General features: G+C 35.2%; 1 protein-coding gene and 1 long non-coding RNA gene across 3 annotated transcripts in view; one reads left to right on the forward strand and one right to left on the reverse strand.

Annotated features, from left to right (window-relative positions):
* The window catches only part of AP4E1 (adaptor related protein complex 4 subunit epsilon 1), a 55,239-nt gene that overhangs the window by 7,009 nt on the left and 32,026 nt on the right, over positions 1-16,204 (forward strand). For both annotated transcript variants that reach the window (XM_072808484.1, XM_072808485.1), the window contains exons 4-8: positions 3,237-3,310; positions 3,732-3,853; positions 6,631-6,790; positions 8,494-8,660; positions 11,660-11,733. In XM_072808484.1, coding sequence (XP_072664585.1) covers positions 3,237-3,310; positions 3,732-3,853; positions 6,631-6,790; positions 8,494-8,660; positions 11,660-11,733 — 597 coding nt within the window. The remainder of the gene's footprint in view (positions 1-3,236; positions 3,311-3,731; positions 3,854-6,630; positions 6,791-8,493; positions 8,661-11,659; positions 11,734-16,204) is intronic.
* Positions 47-15,529, reverse strand: LOC140622769 (uncharacterized). The gene is made up of 4 exons (XR_012022444.1): positions 15,446-15,529; positions 13,729-13,820; positions 12,061-12,131; positions 47-408 (listed from the first exon to the last, which is right to left on the reverse strand). It is a non-coding gene; the product is annotated as an uncharacterized lncRNA (long non-coding RNA).

The raw sequence follows: 16,204 nt of genomic DNA on the forward strand, positions 1-16,204 counted from the left end.
AAAGAAAACACTTTAGAGTAATATAGGAGTATAGCATGTTCTTTATTCAAAGGAGTTGGTAGTGTCATATTTTCAAGGACCAGCATTCTTCACAAATTATATTCACCTGTGCTGTCAGATGCTGGGGTGGGGAAGGGAGATATTTTGGTAAAGATTCCGAGACTAGGTGCACCCAGTATTCTATTTTTATTGAAACTCAGTCCACTCTTCTAGATTTGTTGTGTTCTTCCCTCCAAGGGAAATGTCCTCTGGCATCCTGTCTCTCCTTTTTCATATTCCAAATTAAGTTTTAACTTTTTGGTGATCACTTGGGTGGCTTTTACCGTCTGTCATCTTACGGTGTTGTCTTTTCGTATATTAATGATTTAGCCCTCAAATTAATTCTAAGATCTCTAAAGGCCAGGAAATCTGAAAAACAATAGATGATCAATATCAGATGGTTGGTGCTATAATTTTGTACAGGTGTTACTATGTTGTACTTCTTAGAATTTAATATAATTTTTTTCATTTTCTATTTAATTTTATTTTAAAAATATATAAAGTATTACATTGTTTAGAAGTTAAGACCTTATAAAAAGGTATAATCAAAGAAGTCTCACTTTTATCTCTATCCCCTTCCCCTTTTACCCAGTTTGGCCCTTATTCCCATAGGTAATATTTTCATTAGTTTCTGATAAATCTTTCCGTTGTTTCTTTTTTGCAAAACAAGTAAGTGCACCAGTACACACTCAAACACTCTCTTACACAAAAGATAGCATGGCTATATAGATTATTTTACATTTTGTTTTGACATCTTTATTTATACAGTTGCATCATTTTCATTGGATGGGTGGATGGGCCATAGTTTTTCAACCAAGTCCCTACTGATGGACATATGAGTTATTTTTTATTCTTTGCTCTTGTAAATAGTGTTGCAGGGAATAACCTTGTACATGTTATTGATAGTTATAGAAGCTTATTTTAATAGTGACTTCAGAGTCATTTTTGTTGAGATTTATGACCTTAGGGAAATATTTTATTGCCTTGTAGAGGGACATATGTCTGTAGGTATCAGACATTTTTTATGTATGCTAATGAGTAGAAGGGTTTTTTTTTTTTTTTTTTTTTTTTAAGATAGCATTTAAACTTTCTATATGTATTCACTCTGGTCCTATTGCCTCTTCAGCTCCCCTGAGATTTCTGAGACTAGCTTTGGTGCTTTCTCTGTTAGAGATGGCTTTGTATTTTTTATATGAATTTTGTTGAAAAGTTACATTTTCAGTACCTATTAAGTCAGGCATGTTAGGTACTTTATCTTGTGAGATAGAATGTTGATGCTCAAAGGTTAAGTCACTTGTCCAAGGTTGTACAGTTAATAAATGGTGGAGCCAGAATGTAAACCCAAGTTTCTGTGAGTCAAAGCTTATATTCTTATCCTATATGTCACTCTTTTATATCAAACATATTCCATAATCATAGTCATTATTCTTTGTCTTCTGGAACCTTTTCATTTTTTGAGTCACTAAATATTTTTATATTTCCTGACTGTCAAAATAGTTAGGATATTCTTTGTAACAGATAGAGGTAAGGTTTTGTTGAGATAGTTTTTGAATTTGTTCATCTTCTCCTACCTTGATATTGGTGACTTGGGTGTGAGTGATAACTTAGCTTATCACATGAGTTCTCCGCAATCTGGTAAGACCTAATCTCTTTAAATGCCGAGGTTTTTCTCATTTCTTTCTTGCCCCTGGTTAATTCTATTTTCTTTCTCATGCTCTGCTCCTCTGATCTTCAGTAAAGATGTTGAAATGGGTTATGCTGCTATTTCTTGGTTTTGAGAATAGGTAGTTTCTAACAGTTTGCCCATGATTTCCAGCCGATACACACATTATCTGGGAAATGATGGGATAGTTTAACATTAGAATTCTAATGAGAGGACTGAAAGAATTGAGAAGAATGGAAAGCAGTAAGGGTGGGAGGCAAGGAATAGGGCCTCCACATAGACTGTGTGGAGAGACAGGACAGCATAGGTATTAAAACATGAGCTAACTTTGACTGGCTGGGTTTGAGTGCTGGCTCCACCATGTAATAGCTATAGATTTTGTGCAGTTACCCTTTTAGGGCCTCATATTCTCTTTGGGATAATAATACTTCATAGAGTTGTGAAGATTGAATGAGGTGAGGCTTGTAATGCACTGTTCCATAGTAACTAACAAATGTTATCAGTGTGAAGAGTGACAGGAAATGACATGGAGTATCTAGATTCCATATATATATATATGGCCTGTGTCATAGTATTAATGTATTTCCTCAATTCTAAGATGTACTTTATGTTTTGATATTGAAATAAAAATATTTACTTAAATCAGTGATTACATATAATGTGGTAGACCGTGTTTCTTCCCTCAACAACTGTTATTCTGTCAATAGTGTATTTTCATATTAAGAAAATATTGTTTATGGCTTAAAATGTGATTTACATCATATGGGTTGGTATTAGGTAGCTCATTTCTTTTATAAGATTTTATTTATTTATTCATGAGAGATACACAGAGAGAGGCAAAGACACAGGCAGAGGGAGAAGGAGGCTCCATGCAGGGAGCCTGATGTGGGACTCGATCTCGGGACTCTAGGACCATGCTCTGGGCTGAAGGCAGGCGCTAAACTGCTGAGCCACCCAGGGATCCCTAGGTGATTCATTCAGTTGAATAGTTGCATGTTTGGCTATAAGATAGAAAAAATATATACGTATTTTAAAGATTTCATTTATTCATAGGAGACAGAGAAAGGCAGAGACATAGACAAGGGAGAAGCAGGCTCCCTGTGAGGAACCTGATGTGGGACTTGATCTTAGGACCCTGGGATCACAACCTGAGCCAAAGGCAGATGCTTAATCACTGAGCCACCCAGGTTCCCAGATAGAAAATATTTTGATTGCTTGTGTAGACATATGCACAGAAGATAGAAGGCATGTATTTGTCATGTCATGTATAGGAGTTCAAGGTGGTACATATAGCCTCTTTTCTGTTTCAGGTATATCCTGTGAAATACATGATTATGACGTATTTCAGGATAAAGCATACCTGAAATCTTCCTTAAGTTTTTGAACCTCATATTTTATAATCTGTCTTTATAGTTATTTATAGCTATTATCTTTGACACTTAAATTTTGGAATATATTATTGTTTTATTTAATTTATTGGGAAAAGTTCATTTTTGGCAGGTAATAATGAGACTTTTTCCCTCAAATTTTATAGGTTATTTGGCTGTTTCTTTATTTTTACATGAAAGTCATGAACTGCTGCTTCTCCTTGTGAATACAGTTGTAAAGGTACTGTATTATATGTTAGTAAATATGAAAATTATTTCCATAGGCATCTGACATTTTGTCTCAAACATATTGAATTAGATATTGTTGGAAGAAGCCAGGCTTATAGAATGGACTTAGAAAGATCTTTTATATCAGTTTCTGAGTTTATAAAATGAGGCTAATAATAGAACTTAACCCAGTTGTAAGGGTTAAATGAAACATTTAACCCTCTGCTGCTGTTATTATGGTTTCATTTGAAAGCAGATCTCCAATACACTTTTCTGGCTCTTGTCTTTTTCTCTAGATCTGTTCTGAATGTACAAATTAATTATAAAGTTAGTAGAAGACTATTAAGTACATAGGACCATTGCAATGTTGAATTTACTAATCCTAAGTTTCAAAATTTGCACTGAATGTTTTGTTTGCTTAATTATTACGTCAGGATTTGCAGAGCACTAATCTGGTAGAAGTATGTATGGCACTTACTATTGTCAGCCAGATTTTCCCTCGAGAAATGATTCCAGCTGTTCTTCCATTAATTGAAGATAAACTTCAACATTCTAAGTAAGTCAATTTTTTTTGGATACGGGTCTATACTATATTTTTCAGGATAAAAATTTATACTAAAACATTTATTATAACTTTAATTTAATGCTATTAGGGTGGAGGATATCCTTTGACTGCCAGATATTAATGCAAAAATCCTTGATAGCATCATGCTTTATTTTATGTGGGTTCGAGAAAATGTCAGGCAGCTTTCTAAAGTTAAACTGAGAGTCAGTGAGGTTTAGTGTCAGGAATCTGTGGCTTTCCTCTCAGTTCTACCACTAACCAGCATTGGTCCTGTTTTTCCTTTGGCTATATGGGGTTGGTTGAAGTGTGTTAGTTTTCACAAAGTTGTTTTGAGGATAAAGTGAAATGAAAAAAATCTGGCAGTGGTTCAAGTGCTATGAATGCAGAGCTTCCCCATATTGGGGTTGCTTTCATAGCAAAATTGCAACATTCAAATTCTATTTTATAGCAGAACATATCCATATAAACCTTATTAACTTGTGGTATTTTGCTAATCTTGTAAGATTCCTTACAGCTTCACTATTTTAGTTATACAATCTTTAATATTTTTTTGTTATTCACACAATATTTATTTTATATGTCTCTTTAAGCTAGTATTTTTGGTGTTCTGAGATTATAAAGTGTTGTCTTATGGTTTGTTTTCTTTAAGAAATTTTGGACCATGAATTATCTGGCTAAAATGATAGCTTTTACTAAGAATTATAGAATAACTTCATAGGCTTTTCAAACTTGTTTTAATATTTAGGTCAGATCTGTGTTCAGAACAAACGATGGCTATAGACAATTAATTACTAGAAATAAAGTACTAGTTTTTCTTAGATAATTACAGGTTGATCTGATCATAGCAGAGCATTATTTTTATGTAATTTTTCCATACCCTCATTGTTTTGTGGTAATCATACTTCCAGAGTCTTTGTATGAAATCCTTCTGAGAACTGAATTTTTTCCTTTTTGCTTCCCATGTACTGTAATTTCAAATCCTGGCCTCTTTTCCCCCAGTTAGACTGTTTGAAACTCTGCTTTTGCAGATGGCCATACTTAACTCCATGTGGAAGAACATGGGTCAGAGCTATAGGTAGGCCAGGGGATGACACAAGGAAGATGTGGTTTGCACTTGACTTTTGAATTTCACCATGCCAGACCTATAGCCTCAACCCAGGTCTCTTGATGTCTTTTGTTAGTGTCACCATAGAGGGCCAGGCCTTCGGATTCCTGAGCCTGTTGAGTGTTTATATTTTATTTTACCTCATTTACCTACTCTCTTAGAACTGAAAAAAAATTTTTTTTTTAAGATTTTATTTATTCATAGAGACAAAGAGAGAGAGAGGCAGAGACACAGGTAGAGGGAGAAGCAGGCTCCATATAGGAAGCCTGACATGGGACTCGATTCCGGGTCTCCAGTATCACACCCCAGGCTGCAGGCAGCACTAAACCGCTGCCCCCATAGAACTAAAATGGTTAACACTCAATAGCAATACACCGAGATATGGTTTCCAGTCATCATAGTATTAATACTACTAATGGCAAATCTGTTGTTAATCTGCTTTTTCTCTGTAAAAAAGAAGTTTCCATCATGCTATAGTTTGCCTAGGAGGATAGTAAGTTGCTTATTAATGGAATTTAGCAGAAGCTAAATTTGACATTTGTTAGGAATATTCTAAGGGATATTCTTGAGTGGAACACAGAGGATTGCATTGAGTAATCTCAATTTTGAGATTCTATGATTTTAGGTAACAAATATGTGTTAAGAAACCCTAAAAATAAATACTTCACTTTTGTGACAGACATTGCTGCTGTTATGAGTACTGCCAGCATAGCCTGCAAATATGAAATATTTAGAAATAGGCATGAGTGAGAAGAATAAGGAATATGCTTCCTTGGAAATTATATTATGAATATAGTATAGCTACTTAATATTTTTGCTTCTTGTGTGCTAGACAGTATCTGTTACAAATTAAGTGTAATACTAGTGTATACTTCCCTCTTCTTTTTTTATAAAAAATATTTTTTTATTTTTTTATTTTTTTATTTTTTAAATATTTTATTTGAGAGAGAGTATGCAAGCACAGGGGTGGGATGGTGTGGGGGAGAGGGAAAGGCAGAGGGAGAAGCAGCCCCTGAGATCATGACCTGAGCTGAAGGCAGCCTCTCAACCCATTGAGCCACCCAGGTGCTCCTACTTTCCTCTTCTTTGTAATGATATTTTGGAAACATGAGCTGGGCAAGGGGAAGGGTAACATCTTTTACTGTGAGTCTCCCTTTCTATTTGGAGTATTTGGAGTCCTCTAGGTTGCCTATGGTACAAAAAAAAAAAATATATTAAAAGGTAGAATGTTACTGAGATTTTCAGTATTAATAAAGAGGTTTAATATTGCTAGCCAGAATTACCTGTTAAAGCTTTGAACTGTTGAAACTTTTCACAGTTTCTAGAGAGATGGCTTTCAAAAATGGAATTAGGGAGTTAAGGAATATGTTTATCTTCCTTGTTTATTCTGGTTTCAAAAGTAAAAAATACATGCTTATTGCCAAAAATTATGTAACTAGAACTATATAACATGAGCAGTTAGTCTCTTGAGGTCTTACCTCCTGGAGAGAACTACTTTTTATAGTTTGGTGGATTAGAATAAAGAAATTAGTATAAATGTATAATTCATTCTTTTTATATTAAGGTAATAGCTCATATTTTGAAGTCATCTCATCTATAATCTTTTTAAGCTAAATGTCTGACAATTCAGATGATTTATTTAGATTTTATTTTTTATCTTTAGGGAGATTATACGAAGAAAAGCTGTTCTGGCATTATATAAATTCCATCTTATTGCTCCTAATCAAGTACAGCATATCCATATTAAGTTTCGGAAAGCACTTTGTGACAGAGATGTTGGGGTCATGGCTGCTTCTTTGCACATATACTTTAGGATGATTAAGGTAAGTTGGAAATTTCAGGAGGTACTGAGTAGTTGCCATTAGAAAAATGTAATTATGGAATTAAAAGAAAACTCATGTTTTTCAGTAAATGCTTAATTAACATTTCAAATTTTTATAATTGACTTTTTTTATAATTGACTTTTTAATAGTAATTTTGCAAGTTTGATAGCATGAGTTGTAGGCATATTACAGGATTAGTCTCTTTTTTAAATGACTAAGTTTTTTTGTGTTACTAAAGATGTATGGAAAAATGATACCTTTGGAAGGTGATTGAAATTTGTAACTTTGTGGTTTTTCAAGCAGTGACTTTCCTTTAAAATTTTTTTTTTTTAAGATTTTATTTATATATCAGAGAGAGAGCACGAGCAGGGAGAGGGGCAAAGGGAGAGGGAGAAGCAGACTCCTCACTGAGTGCCAAGTCTGACACTGGTCCTGACTCAGGGCCTCATACAGGGCTCGATCCTAGGACCCTCAGGTCATGACCTGAGCCAAAGTCAGACACTTAGCCAACTGAGCCACCCAGGTGCCCCAAGGAGTAACTTTCTTTTGTACAAATTCCTGAGATATGTGTGACAGCTTATACAAATGAGGAGAGTGGATAGGGGTTGTGCAAGGTATATGGACTACTATGTTGTCTCCTTCCATCGATACTGTATCAGATCAGAAAGGAAGGTTGAATGGTATGGTAAAATTTTCTAAAAGGTCATATAGGTTTATATTAATTCAGCCCCAGTGTATTGCCTGAAACCCCTTTGTGTGTTTTATATATATGTGTGAGACTCCATGAGTACTATAAAACAAAATGGCATATGTTACTGAATTCAATTTACAATTACAGGTTGAAGGGTGTCTTCATTTTTATGCATTGTGCTCCAAAATAGATTGGTATAAATAGATAATTGATGTTAAATCTTATTTTTCTCTAACATTTACTAAACTTTCAAAGAGCTGTTATTTCCCTTCCAAAAATGTGTCCATGATAATGAAATAAAAATTACAATGAATCTAATGTTTGAAGAATATGTATGTCATTTCCCCAGTCTAAGAGATTCATCAGATAAGTAACCAAAGCACACGCATTCAGAAACACAGGTGTGTTTAAATACTATAGGGTTAATTAATTTTTAAAAGGCAGATGCACTGATTTTGGGAGGTTTGAATGTTTGAGTGGTCTTGACTGCCCTGTGCTCCTCCACCCAGAATACACTTAGATTACTTACATGAGAAGTCTTTTGCAAACAAAGTTCAGAGATTGCAAACAGGCTTTGATTTTCATCAAAAGTAGTGGTAATGCTGCCCCTTTTCAATATGCCCGTTCTTTTCCCTTTTTGATTTAATTGCTGGTATTGGCTAATAAAAGTTCTATATAAGATGTAATTATGAGAACTTATGAAATGTGATTGAGACTGTGTGGGGATAAGTAGAGAGTAGTGCAAGCTTTTGAGGGATGATTCAGCTTTGGATCAAGTAGCCAGAGTAGTTTCATCATGGAAGAAATCAAACAGATTAGAGCACTGTTTGATTAAATGTGAACCTGAAACTTCTAAGTGAACATATATTAAGTTAGATTCTGTATGGCATTTCAACCAGATCTATTTTATATTTGATAAGACATTATTCTTTTTTTTTTTTTTTTTTTGATAAGACATTATTCTTAACAGAATATTTTTTGTTTTTGTTTTTGTTTTTTTGTTTGGTTATAGGAGAATTCATCTGGATATAAAGACTTGACGGGGAGTTTTGTGACAATTTTGAAGCAAGTAGTTGGAGGAAAGCTCCCAGTAGATTTCAATTACCACAGTGTGCCAGCACCATGGTTACAAATCCAGCTCTTGAGAATATTAGGACTACTAGGAAAAGATGATCAAAGGTAAACTATTCTAAGTAAACTTGATACTCTGATAGCCCATCACCTAGAAGTTTCATACGTCAGGTTCTCCCAATGTTTAATTGGCTTAATAATGATAAATAAGCCATTTTAAGAAGTATATAACAGGTTGCTGGGATAATCCTGGCCCTCTGCTTATCTAAATTCTGTTCATAGGGAAAGGTACCTCTGAGGCTCCGTATCTTCCATGAAACCTTCTTAATCATTCTAGTGTAGGGATTGGGAAACTTTCTGTAAAGGTCCAGATAATAAATATTTTAAGTTTTATGGATTGTATGTTGTCTGTTGTAGCTATTTAAGCCTGCTGTTGTACAGCTCAAAAGCAGCCATAGACAACATGTAAATGAATGAACATTGCTGTGTTCCAAAAAAACTTTCTTTGGACATTAAAACTTGTATTTCATATAATCTTTATCTGTCATGAAATATTATTCCTTTGGAAAAAAAATTCTTCCTTTGATTTCCCCCCCCCCACCCCAGTCATTTAAAAATGTAGACCATTCTTAGCCTGTAGTCATACAAAAACAAATATCCAACCAGGATAGGCCTGTGGACGATAGTTTGCTGACTCTTGCTCTAATTAATGAATATGAGTACTTCATCTTAATTTCTTTGTCTGGGTTATTCTTTTAGCCAGTACTTTATATTAGATTTTTTATGGGTGTCTTTTTGATTATATATATATTTTTGTAGCTTTTTATTTTGCCATAGTTTTTCAAATTTAAAGGAAAGTTCCAAGAATAGTACAAGAAGCTTCCTTGTACTCTTTACCTAGAGTCATCAATTATTTGCATTTGTCTTCTTGTTCTTTCTCACTATATATATACATACATATTTAAAAATTTTTTTTCCTGAACTGTTCAAGAGCAAGTTGAACTAGATTTTAGTTCCCTTGAGAGCAAGGACCATGACTTGAGTTTCTGTCTTAAGAAAATATTTACTAAAAAAAAATTTGCTGATCAGTGTTTTGACTTTGTGAGATATGGTTCTCCTCCATGTAGTAGGGTACCTTCTAATTCTTTGGCCTAGCTTTACAAAGGGATTGTCTTCTAGACTCTTGCTCCTACTAATTCCTTGTCAGTGTCATGTCACTGTCCATCTGCCTGTGAGCTCCTAAGGGGAGCTAATTGGACTCTATCACTCTTGCTATGTTACTTTTTCTGTGTTTCTGGATCTCAATTCCTGATCGAAACCTAAGTCAGAAAACTGGAGGTGATGGAAGTAGATATGCACATTAAAAGTGTTTGTCCTAATTTTATTGTATATAATCCAACCTATCCTGTTGTGTAGCTCTAGTTGGAGTTCACTGGAATTCTGTTTTAAAATCATGAATTTCATAATAATGCAACCAGACCTCACTGATCTAAAAAAATCCAGTGACAGTATGTTTTCATGAAGTAACTTTGGAGGCATTTAGTGAATTTACTAAATTTATTAACTCATTATCTTCTTTCCTTTATGAATGAATGTGTGGAATACATACAAAGTTACAAACAATACAAACAGAGTGTTTGTCTCCACAGAGAGCTCAGTTGGCATAGACTTATTCGAAATGAGTAGAGTGGAACTCTTACTGATGCTGTGGAACATTAAAATATTTTTTCCTTTGTCCCAACTCTGAGATTTTATGTTAACACAAATCTTGTATTTTTAAAGACATGATTAGCTCAGTGTGGCAAAGTAAAAATGTTATTTTATAACAGGATTCTAATATATTTAATTGAAAGAGATAATTTACTGGAAACTTCTTAGATTTGTATTCTTTTATGTCTATTGTTTGAATATTTTCTTGTGTTTTATAGCATTCTTCGTCTTAGGTTATTAACATTGCTTGATCATGTCTGCAAACGTTTCCACATTTTCATGTGGTTAATTATGACTCTTATGTCAGACATTGGCTTTTAAAATTGAGAAACTAGACTGTAATCTAGGTGTAGTATTACCAAATTTGAGGTGGGGGAAGGGTTGTAATGTCTGCTTTGTGGTTATTGTCTGGAAAAAAGTGCTTACACAATAAAATGAGGGATTTTAGAATATGGTTCTGGATTCTCACTGGATAATTACATGTTAGTCAAGATAGAATAAAGTTATGTACTTCAAATTAAATTTTATAGTTGTATATTTGGAAAAAAGAAATTTTCTGAAAAAGATATGTTGATATGTTATTTGTGTAGCCCTATGTTATTTTTGATCTTTTTGTTTGTGTTACAGTATAGTTTCTCTGCAAGACTACTGTGTGTATCGTATGTTGATGGTAGTTTTTTTTTTTTTTTCTGTTAGTGCTTTTTTGAACTTGTAAAATATAGACAGAAATGCTAATTTAGGAGCCATAGTTTCACACTGACTTCTTGGAGAGGACTTTTCTAGGTTTGGAGGCAGAATGCTCTAGAAAGCACTGCATTTTCTTACAGTAGCTACCTCAACCCAGTTACTGTAATTGTAATCAGTAACCATAAAGACATAGGAGTGGTACAAACCTGTTTCACAAAATGAAATTTCTTTACATTTAACATAAATGAAAGTTGAAATTTTTTCCCAGAGAACCTGGTGCTGCTCAAAGAAAGATGGTATTTGAATATTTAAAAAAAAAATTACATGGTTACCATCTGGAATAATCTGGATGTGTGAGGTATTACTGTAGTAACTTGAAACAGGTAGCATATTTTATTATAAATAAAATTATAAAAGGTAGTATGCTCAACGAAACAAAAGCCTGATTTGTAGACTAGGTATAGGTAAAGAGTTGATTGACTTATGGATATCTCTCCATTGACTAGTCAGCTTTGATAAAACAGGAAATTAAACTCATGAGAAAGAGCAAATGGAATCTTGAAGAAGTGAAATTTCCATATCTTCATAAAATGAATTTTTTTCACTTCTTTTCTGTAGATCCTCAGTTTTAAAGAGAGAGAAGTTTGAAAAACTGTTTTATTGAGTTATAATACTATAATTCTACTGCAAATAAAATATCTTTTAAACAGGACAAGTGAATTAATGTATGATGTTCTTGATGAATCCTTACGAAGAGCCGAGTTAAATCACAATGTCACATATGGTAGGTAACATATGTAAATGCTACTCTAATGATTAACAGTGCTTTTTGGTATTTTAGCAAAATGTGTGTTAGACTACTATAAATTCCAAAAGAATTTTGTATGTTAATTTTTAAGATGGTTCTTTGGGTTATTTTTCAATGTAAGCATTCGATAATAGAACTACTCTGAAATTATGACTTTGTTTTAAACATTGACCTGAATTATAATTAAAATTCTCTCTTTTTAAAATATTGTATTTTTAAAGAGAAATTGTTTTTATATTAAAAATATTCACTAAGCATCTAATTGACTGTGAAGGTAACCCAGTAGATCTGTTCCATCCTTACCTCTGGATGATCCTTACTGACACAGGTGGTTAGGCTAGGAACTGTCAGACGATCCAGAGAAATGTCAGAGTCTTTGCAGGCAGCCAAGATAAAAAAAGTTTTACTGAGATATAATTAGTGTGTAGGATAAGAGTGTGAAAGACTTTCAAGGAATTCTGTTTAGAATCAGTTAAGGATCTGCTTTTCTTTTTCTTGTAGAACGTTTTTTTGTTTTTATTTTTGTAATTGACATTTCAGCTTTAATTTTTTTTTTTGGAATAGGTAATATTTGCACATGGTTCAAAATTCAAAAGGTACAAAAAAGTATACAGTGAACAGTAAGTGTCCCTTTGACCCTTACCACTACCACCCAGTTCCCTTTCTTGGAGATAACCACTGTTACCCATTTCTTTTCACTTGGAGAACACTGTATACCCGAAAAAAATATTTTTTAATGTTTCCCACGAGGGCACCTTTCTTTTATTAAAATTTCTGGGAACACGAGCAAGTTTGCTTCTTTGTAGGCTGTTAGTCCAGTGTTTCACCTTGCCATGGAAACCTTATAGTTTCTGTTGTTTTGTTTATTTCTTTTATTAATCTTTCCCTCCTTGTTAGGCTTCCCTCCTTTTGTATTGATACAATTATAACTGACAGTGATTTTGTCAATGGTAGACTATTCTCTCATAGTGCTACCATAAAGAGTTTATTGCTGAAGAATGTGCATTTGAAATTATGAACTTCTTAAGGGAAGAGACTGAGTTTAGCCCAGTATCTGGTATTGGGTTAATCAATAATTAAAATGTTTTAGTTGAGGGATGCCTGGGTGTCTCAGCGGTTTAGCGTCCGCCTTTGGCTCAGAGTGTGATCCTGGAGTCCTGGGATTGAGTACCACATTGGGCTCCCTGCATGGAGCCTGCTCTCTCTGTGTGTCTCTCATGAATAAATAAATAAAATCTTTTTTTTAAAATGTGTTTTAGTTGAATTAAAGAAAAAGAAGATTACTTTTATTAGTTATCTGATTGGATTTTGGCTTTATACTTTCTAAACCATATTTTTATGAAAGTTTCATTATTATAACTTACCTTACTGTTAAATCAAGACATAAAACATACCAAAGACATTTATTGACTGCTGTTATATACCAGACATTATACAAAGTGATATAGAGCATATGAAGAAGTATAAAATATAATCTTTGCCTTCAAGGAATTTAATATATATATATATATATTTTAAAAGATTTTATTTGTTCATGAGAGACTCAGAGAGATTGGCAGAGACATAGGCAGAGGCTTCCTGTGGGGATCTTGATGCGGGACTTGATCCCAATGACCCTGGGATCATGACCCGAGCCAAAGGCAGATGCTCAAGCACTGAGCCACCCAAGCGTCGTCACAGGAATTTACAATATAATGGGAGAAATAGCTTATTTATGAAAGCATAATACCCAGTATAAGGTAGAATGCTAAGTGGTGGTGCAGGGAATAAATACTGTAGGAGTCCAGAGGTGGTAGAGATCACTGTGGGCCTGAGGACTACACACAAGGATATATTGAGGTAATGGGGCTCTGAAAGGTAGGTTGGATTCAGATAGTCAGAAGGGAGGTCTAGGGGGCCCAGGAAGAGGAAACATGAGAGAAGGTATAGAAGTAGGGATGTTTAAAACTGTTTCAGAGAATATTGACTTACCAGCAGCCTGCATGGACATTTCATAGTGGGAACAGTGGAAAGGCCATATTGCAGAGGTCCTCTCATGGCAGCCAAGTGAGTTTGGCTTTATACTGTATATAAATACAGAGATATGGAAGATATTTAGGCAGAGTACTGATAAGATGAGAGTAACATTTTTCATAAGCTATTTAATAAATCAGGAGACTTCTATATAATGGAGTACAAGGAACAGAACCATCATTTCCCTGTTTTTCCCTCTTATGGATATTATATGTAAAATTAACATATGACTCTGAAAGGTGGAGAAATGAAGGTAGACTGGTTTGGGACCTTGCAATGCAAGGAACAATGTCACAGTGAATACCTTGGGTTTTCTTTTTGCCTCATAGTCCCCAAACTGGGTACAGGAGAGCCAGCAACCTGGAAACACCAACAGGTGCAGACAAAAATGCCCCAAGAAAAAAGCCTGCTGTCTAGCTAAAGGACTGACAAGAAAAGGGCAAAATAGCAAGATAGAAGACTTAGACAATAGCCTATTTTTTAAAAAATTTGCATTTATTCTATGCAGAATTTACTCCTGAGCTGTAAGTGTTTGTTTCTTCAGTTTCTTCTGGGATGTTTTTTTCTGTATAACTTCCTCTTCTGGTTTAGGAGCAGTCTGCTCTTTTTCAGCAAGGATCATCTTGATGTGGCAGGGAGAGTTCATGTATGGGTTAATTAATCCGGCCATGAGCCCTGTTGAGTTCTATGCTGCATCTTGGCTGCTTTGTTCACCTGGATGTGCTCAATGACCAGAGGATCTATCTACATGTAAACCCTGAAAAGTTCAGCATTACTCTGCATTTTTAAAGCATGTGCAGTAAAAATTCAACATTCTTCTTGACCCACTGACCCTGTGTCCAGTCCCACTGTTTGGCCTGGGCACACCTACCAGCTCCACCATTGTAGTGACGGAATGGCACACACTGCTTCCGCAAAGTGACATCTTTCATATATTAGGTGGCTTTTCAGATATGCATACCCTTGATGGCCTGGGTAGTTTCATGTGTGTCCTTAAAATGAATATGAAGATTTGGACTTCTTGATTTGCATGATTTTTTAGGGTTTTTTGGGTCGAGTGAATAGCAAACCATTTTCAGAGGTTACCTCAGGGCGCTTAGGGGAAGAGCTAGCCTCTCTATCCCAGCCAGCCATCACACATGGCCGAAAAGACTGAGTGGAAAGCCAAGATTTCCCCTTCACCAGGTATAACTAGCTTCCCAACCCTTCCACTGGACTCATGGTGGAGAAGCCCAAGAGGAGAGCAAGAACTTCATCCCTCCCAGGTGTTGAAGGGGGTCACCCCTCCCTTGCACTGTCAGTGGAGATGATGTGGGGAAGCCGGGATTTCTCATATTTAGGAATAGGGGTTAACGAAGTACTTCTCCTGTCTTTGCTGGGGTGGTGTTAGAGGAAGCCTACTAGAGAGTTGGAGCTTTTACCACTGGTCAGGGATACTCAGGCCACGCTAGCAGTATCAGTGGAGGCCACATAGGGAGTACTAATGAAGTAATGCCCCTTCCTTTCCCAGGCAAGATAGTATCAGCAGAGGTTCCCATCCCCTACTCAGAGGGAACAAGGATTCCTTCTCCAAGTGTCAAAGGAGGCAGAGTGGAGAACCTGGACTTCTATCCCCATTGGGTGGTACCCACATCTCCTTGCCAAAGTGGGGTCAACAGATAGAGACTTAACTTACTTCATATGAAAGTAAAGTCTAGTCTGAAGGATAAGGTGTCAGTGGAACCTCTTCAAATTTTGTGCATAATCGAATACCAAATACCTATGATAAAACCACAGTATTATAAATGTCAGAATGTTATTTTTAATTTGATAATTTTTACTTGATAATTTGGTTAGGACCTAGGTTGCTTTGGAAGAGAAAAAACTTCACATTGTGTTTTTACATTTATTTAGAAATCCTCAGAAGCACTTTTTTGAAACCTCTGTAGAGGGGAGACATTAGGGTGGCCGCTATTTCATTTGTGGACTTAGATTTTTGTAGAGCAGTGGAATAAAGGGACTTAGCTCCAGTGGAAAAATAATTTAAAAACCTTTTAAATTCATTTTTAGCTCATTTATGCCTAAGTTGACTAAAAAGTGTAATTTTTGAACTAGTAATTTTACCTGTACTAGCTTTCCAGAAATCTAAATAAGTTTAGATTTTAGGTGGGTAGAGAAGCTTTTGTAGTAACACAGTTTGATAGCAGGAGAGTTCTGAATGGTAGGAATCTGTAAAGGAAACCATGTCAGTTATAACAGAAGAGGGGAATTTTTTTTTTCCCAAAGATTTTGTTTATTTATTTGAGAGTGGGAGAGCACATGAGTGGAGGGGAGAGCAGATAGAGAGGGAGAAATGGGCTTGCCACTGAGCAGGCAGCCTGACTTGGGGCTTGATTTGGGGATCATGACCTGAGCTGAAGGCAGACGCTTAACTGACTGGGCTACTGAGGTGCTT

This window comes from Canis lupus, chromosome 32 (genome assembly GCF_048164855.1).
Source record: "Canis lupus baileyi chromosome 32, mCanLup2.hap1, whole genome shotgun sequence".
Classification (NCBI taxonomy): Eukaryota; Metazoa; Chordata; class Mammalia; order Carnivora; family Canidae; genus Canis; species Canis lupus.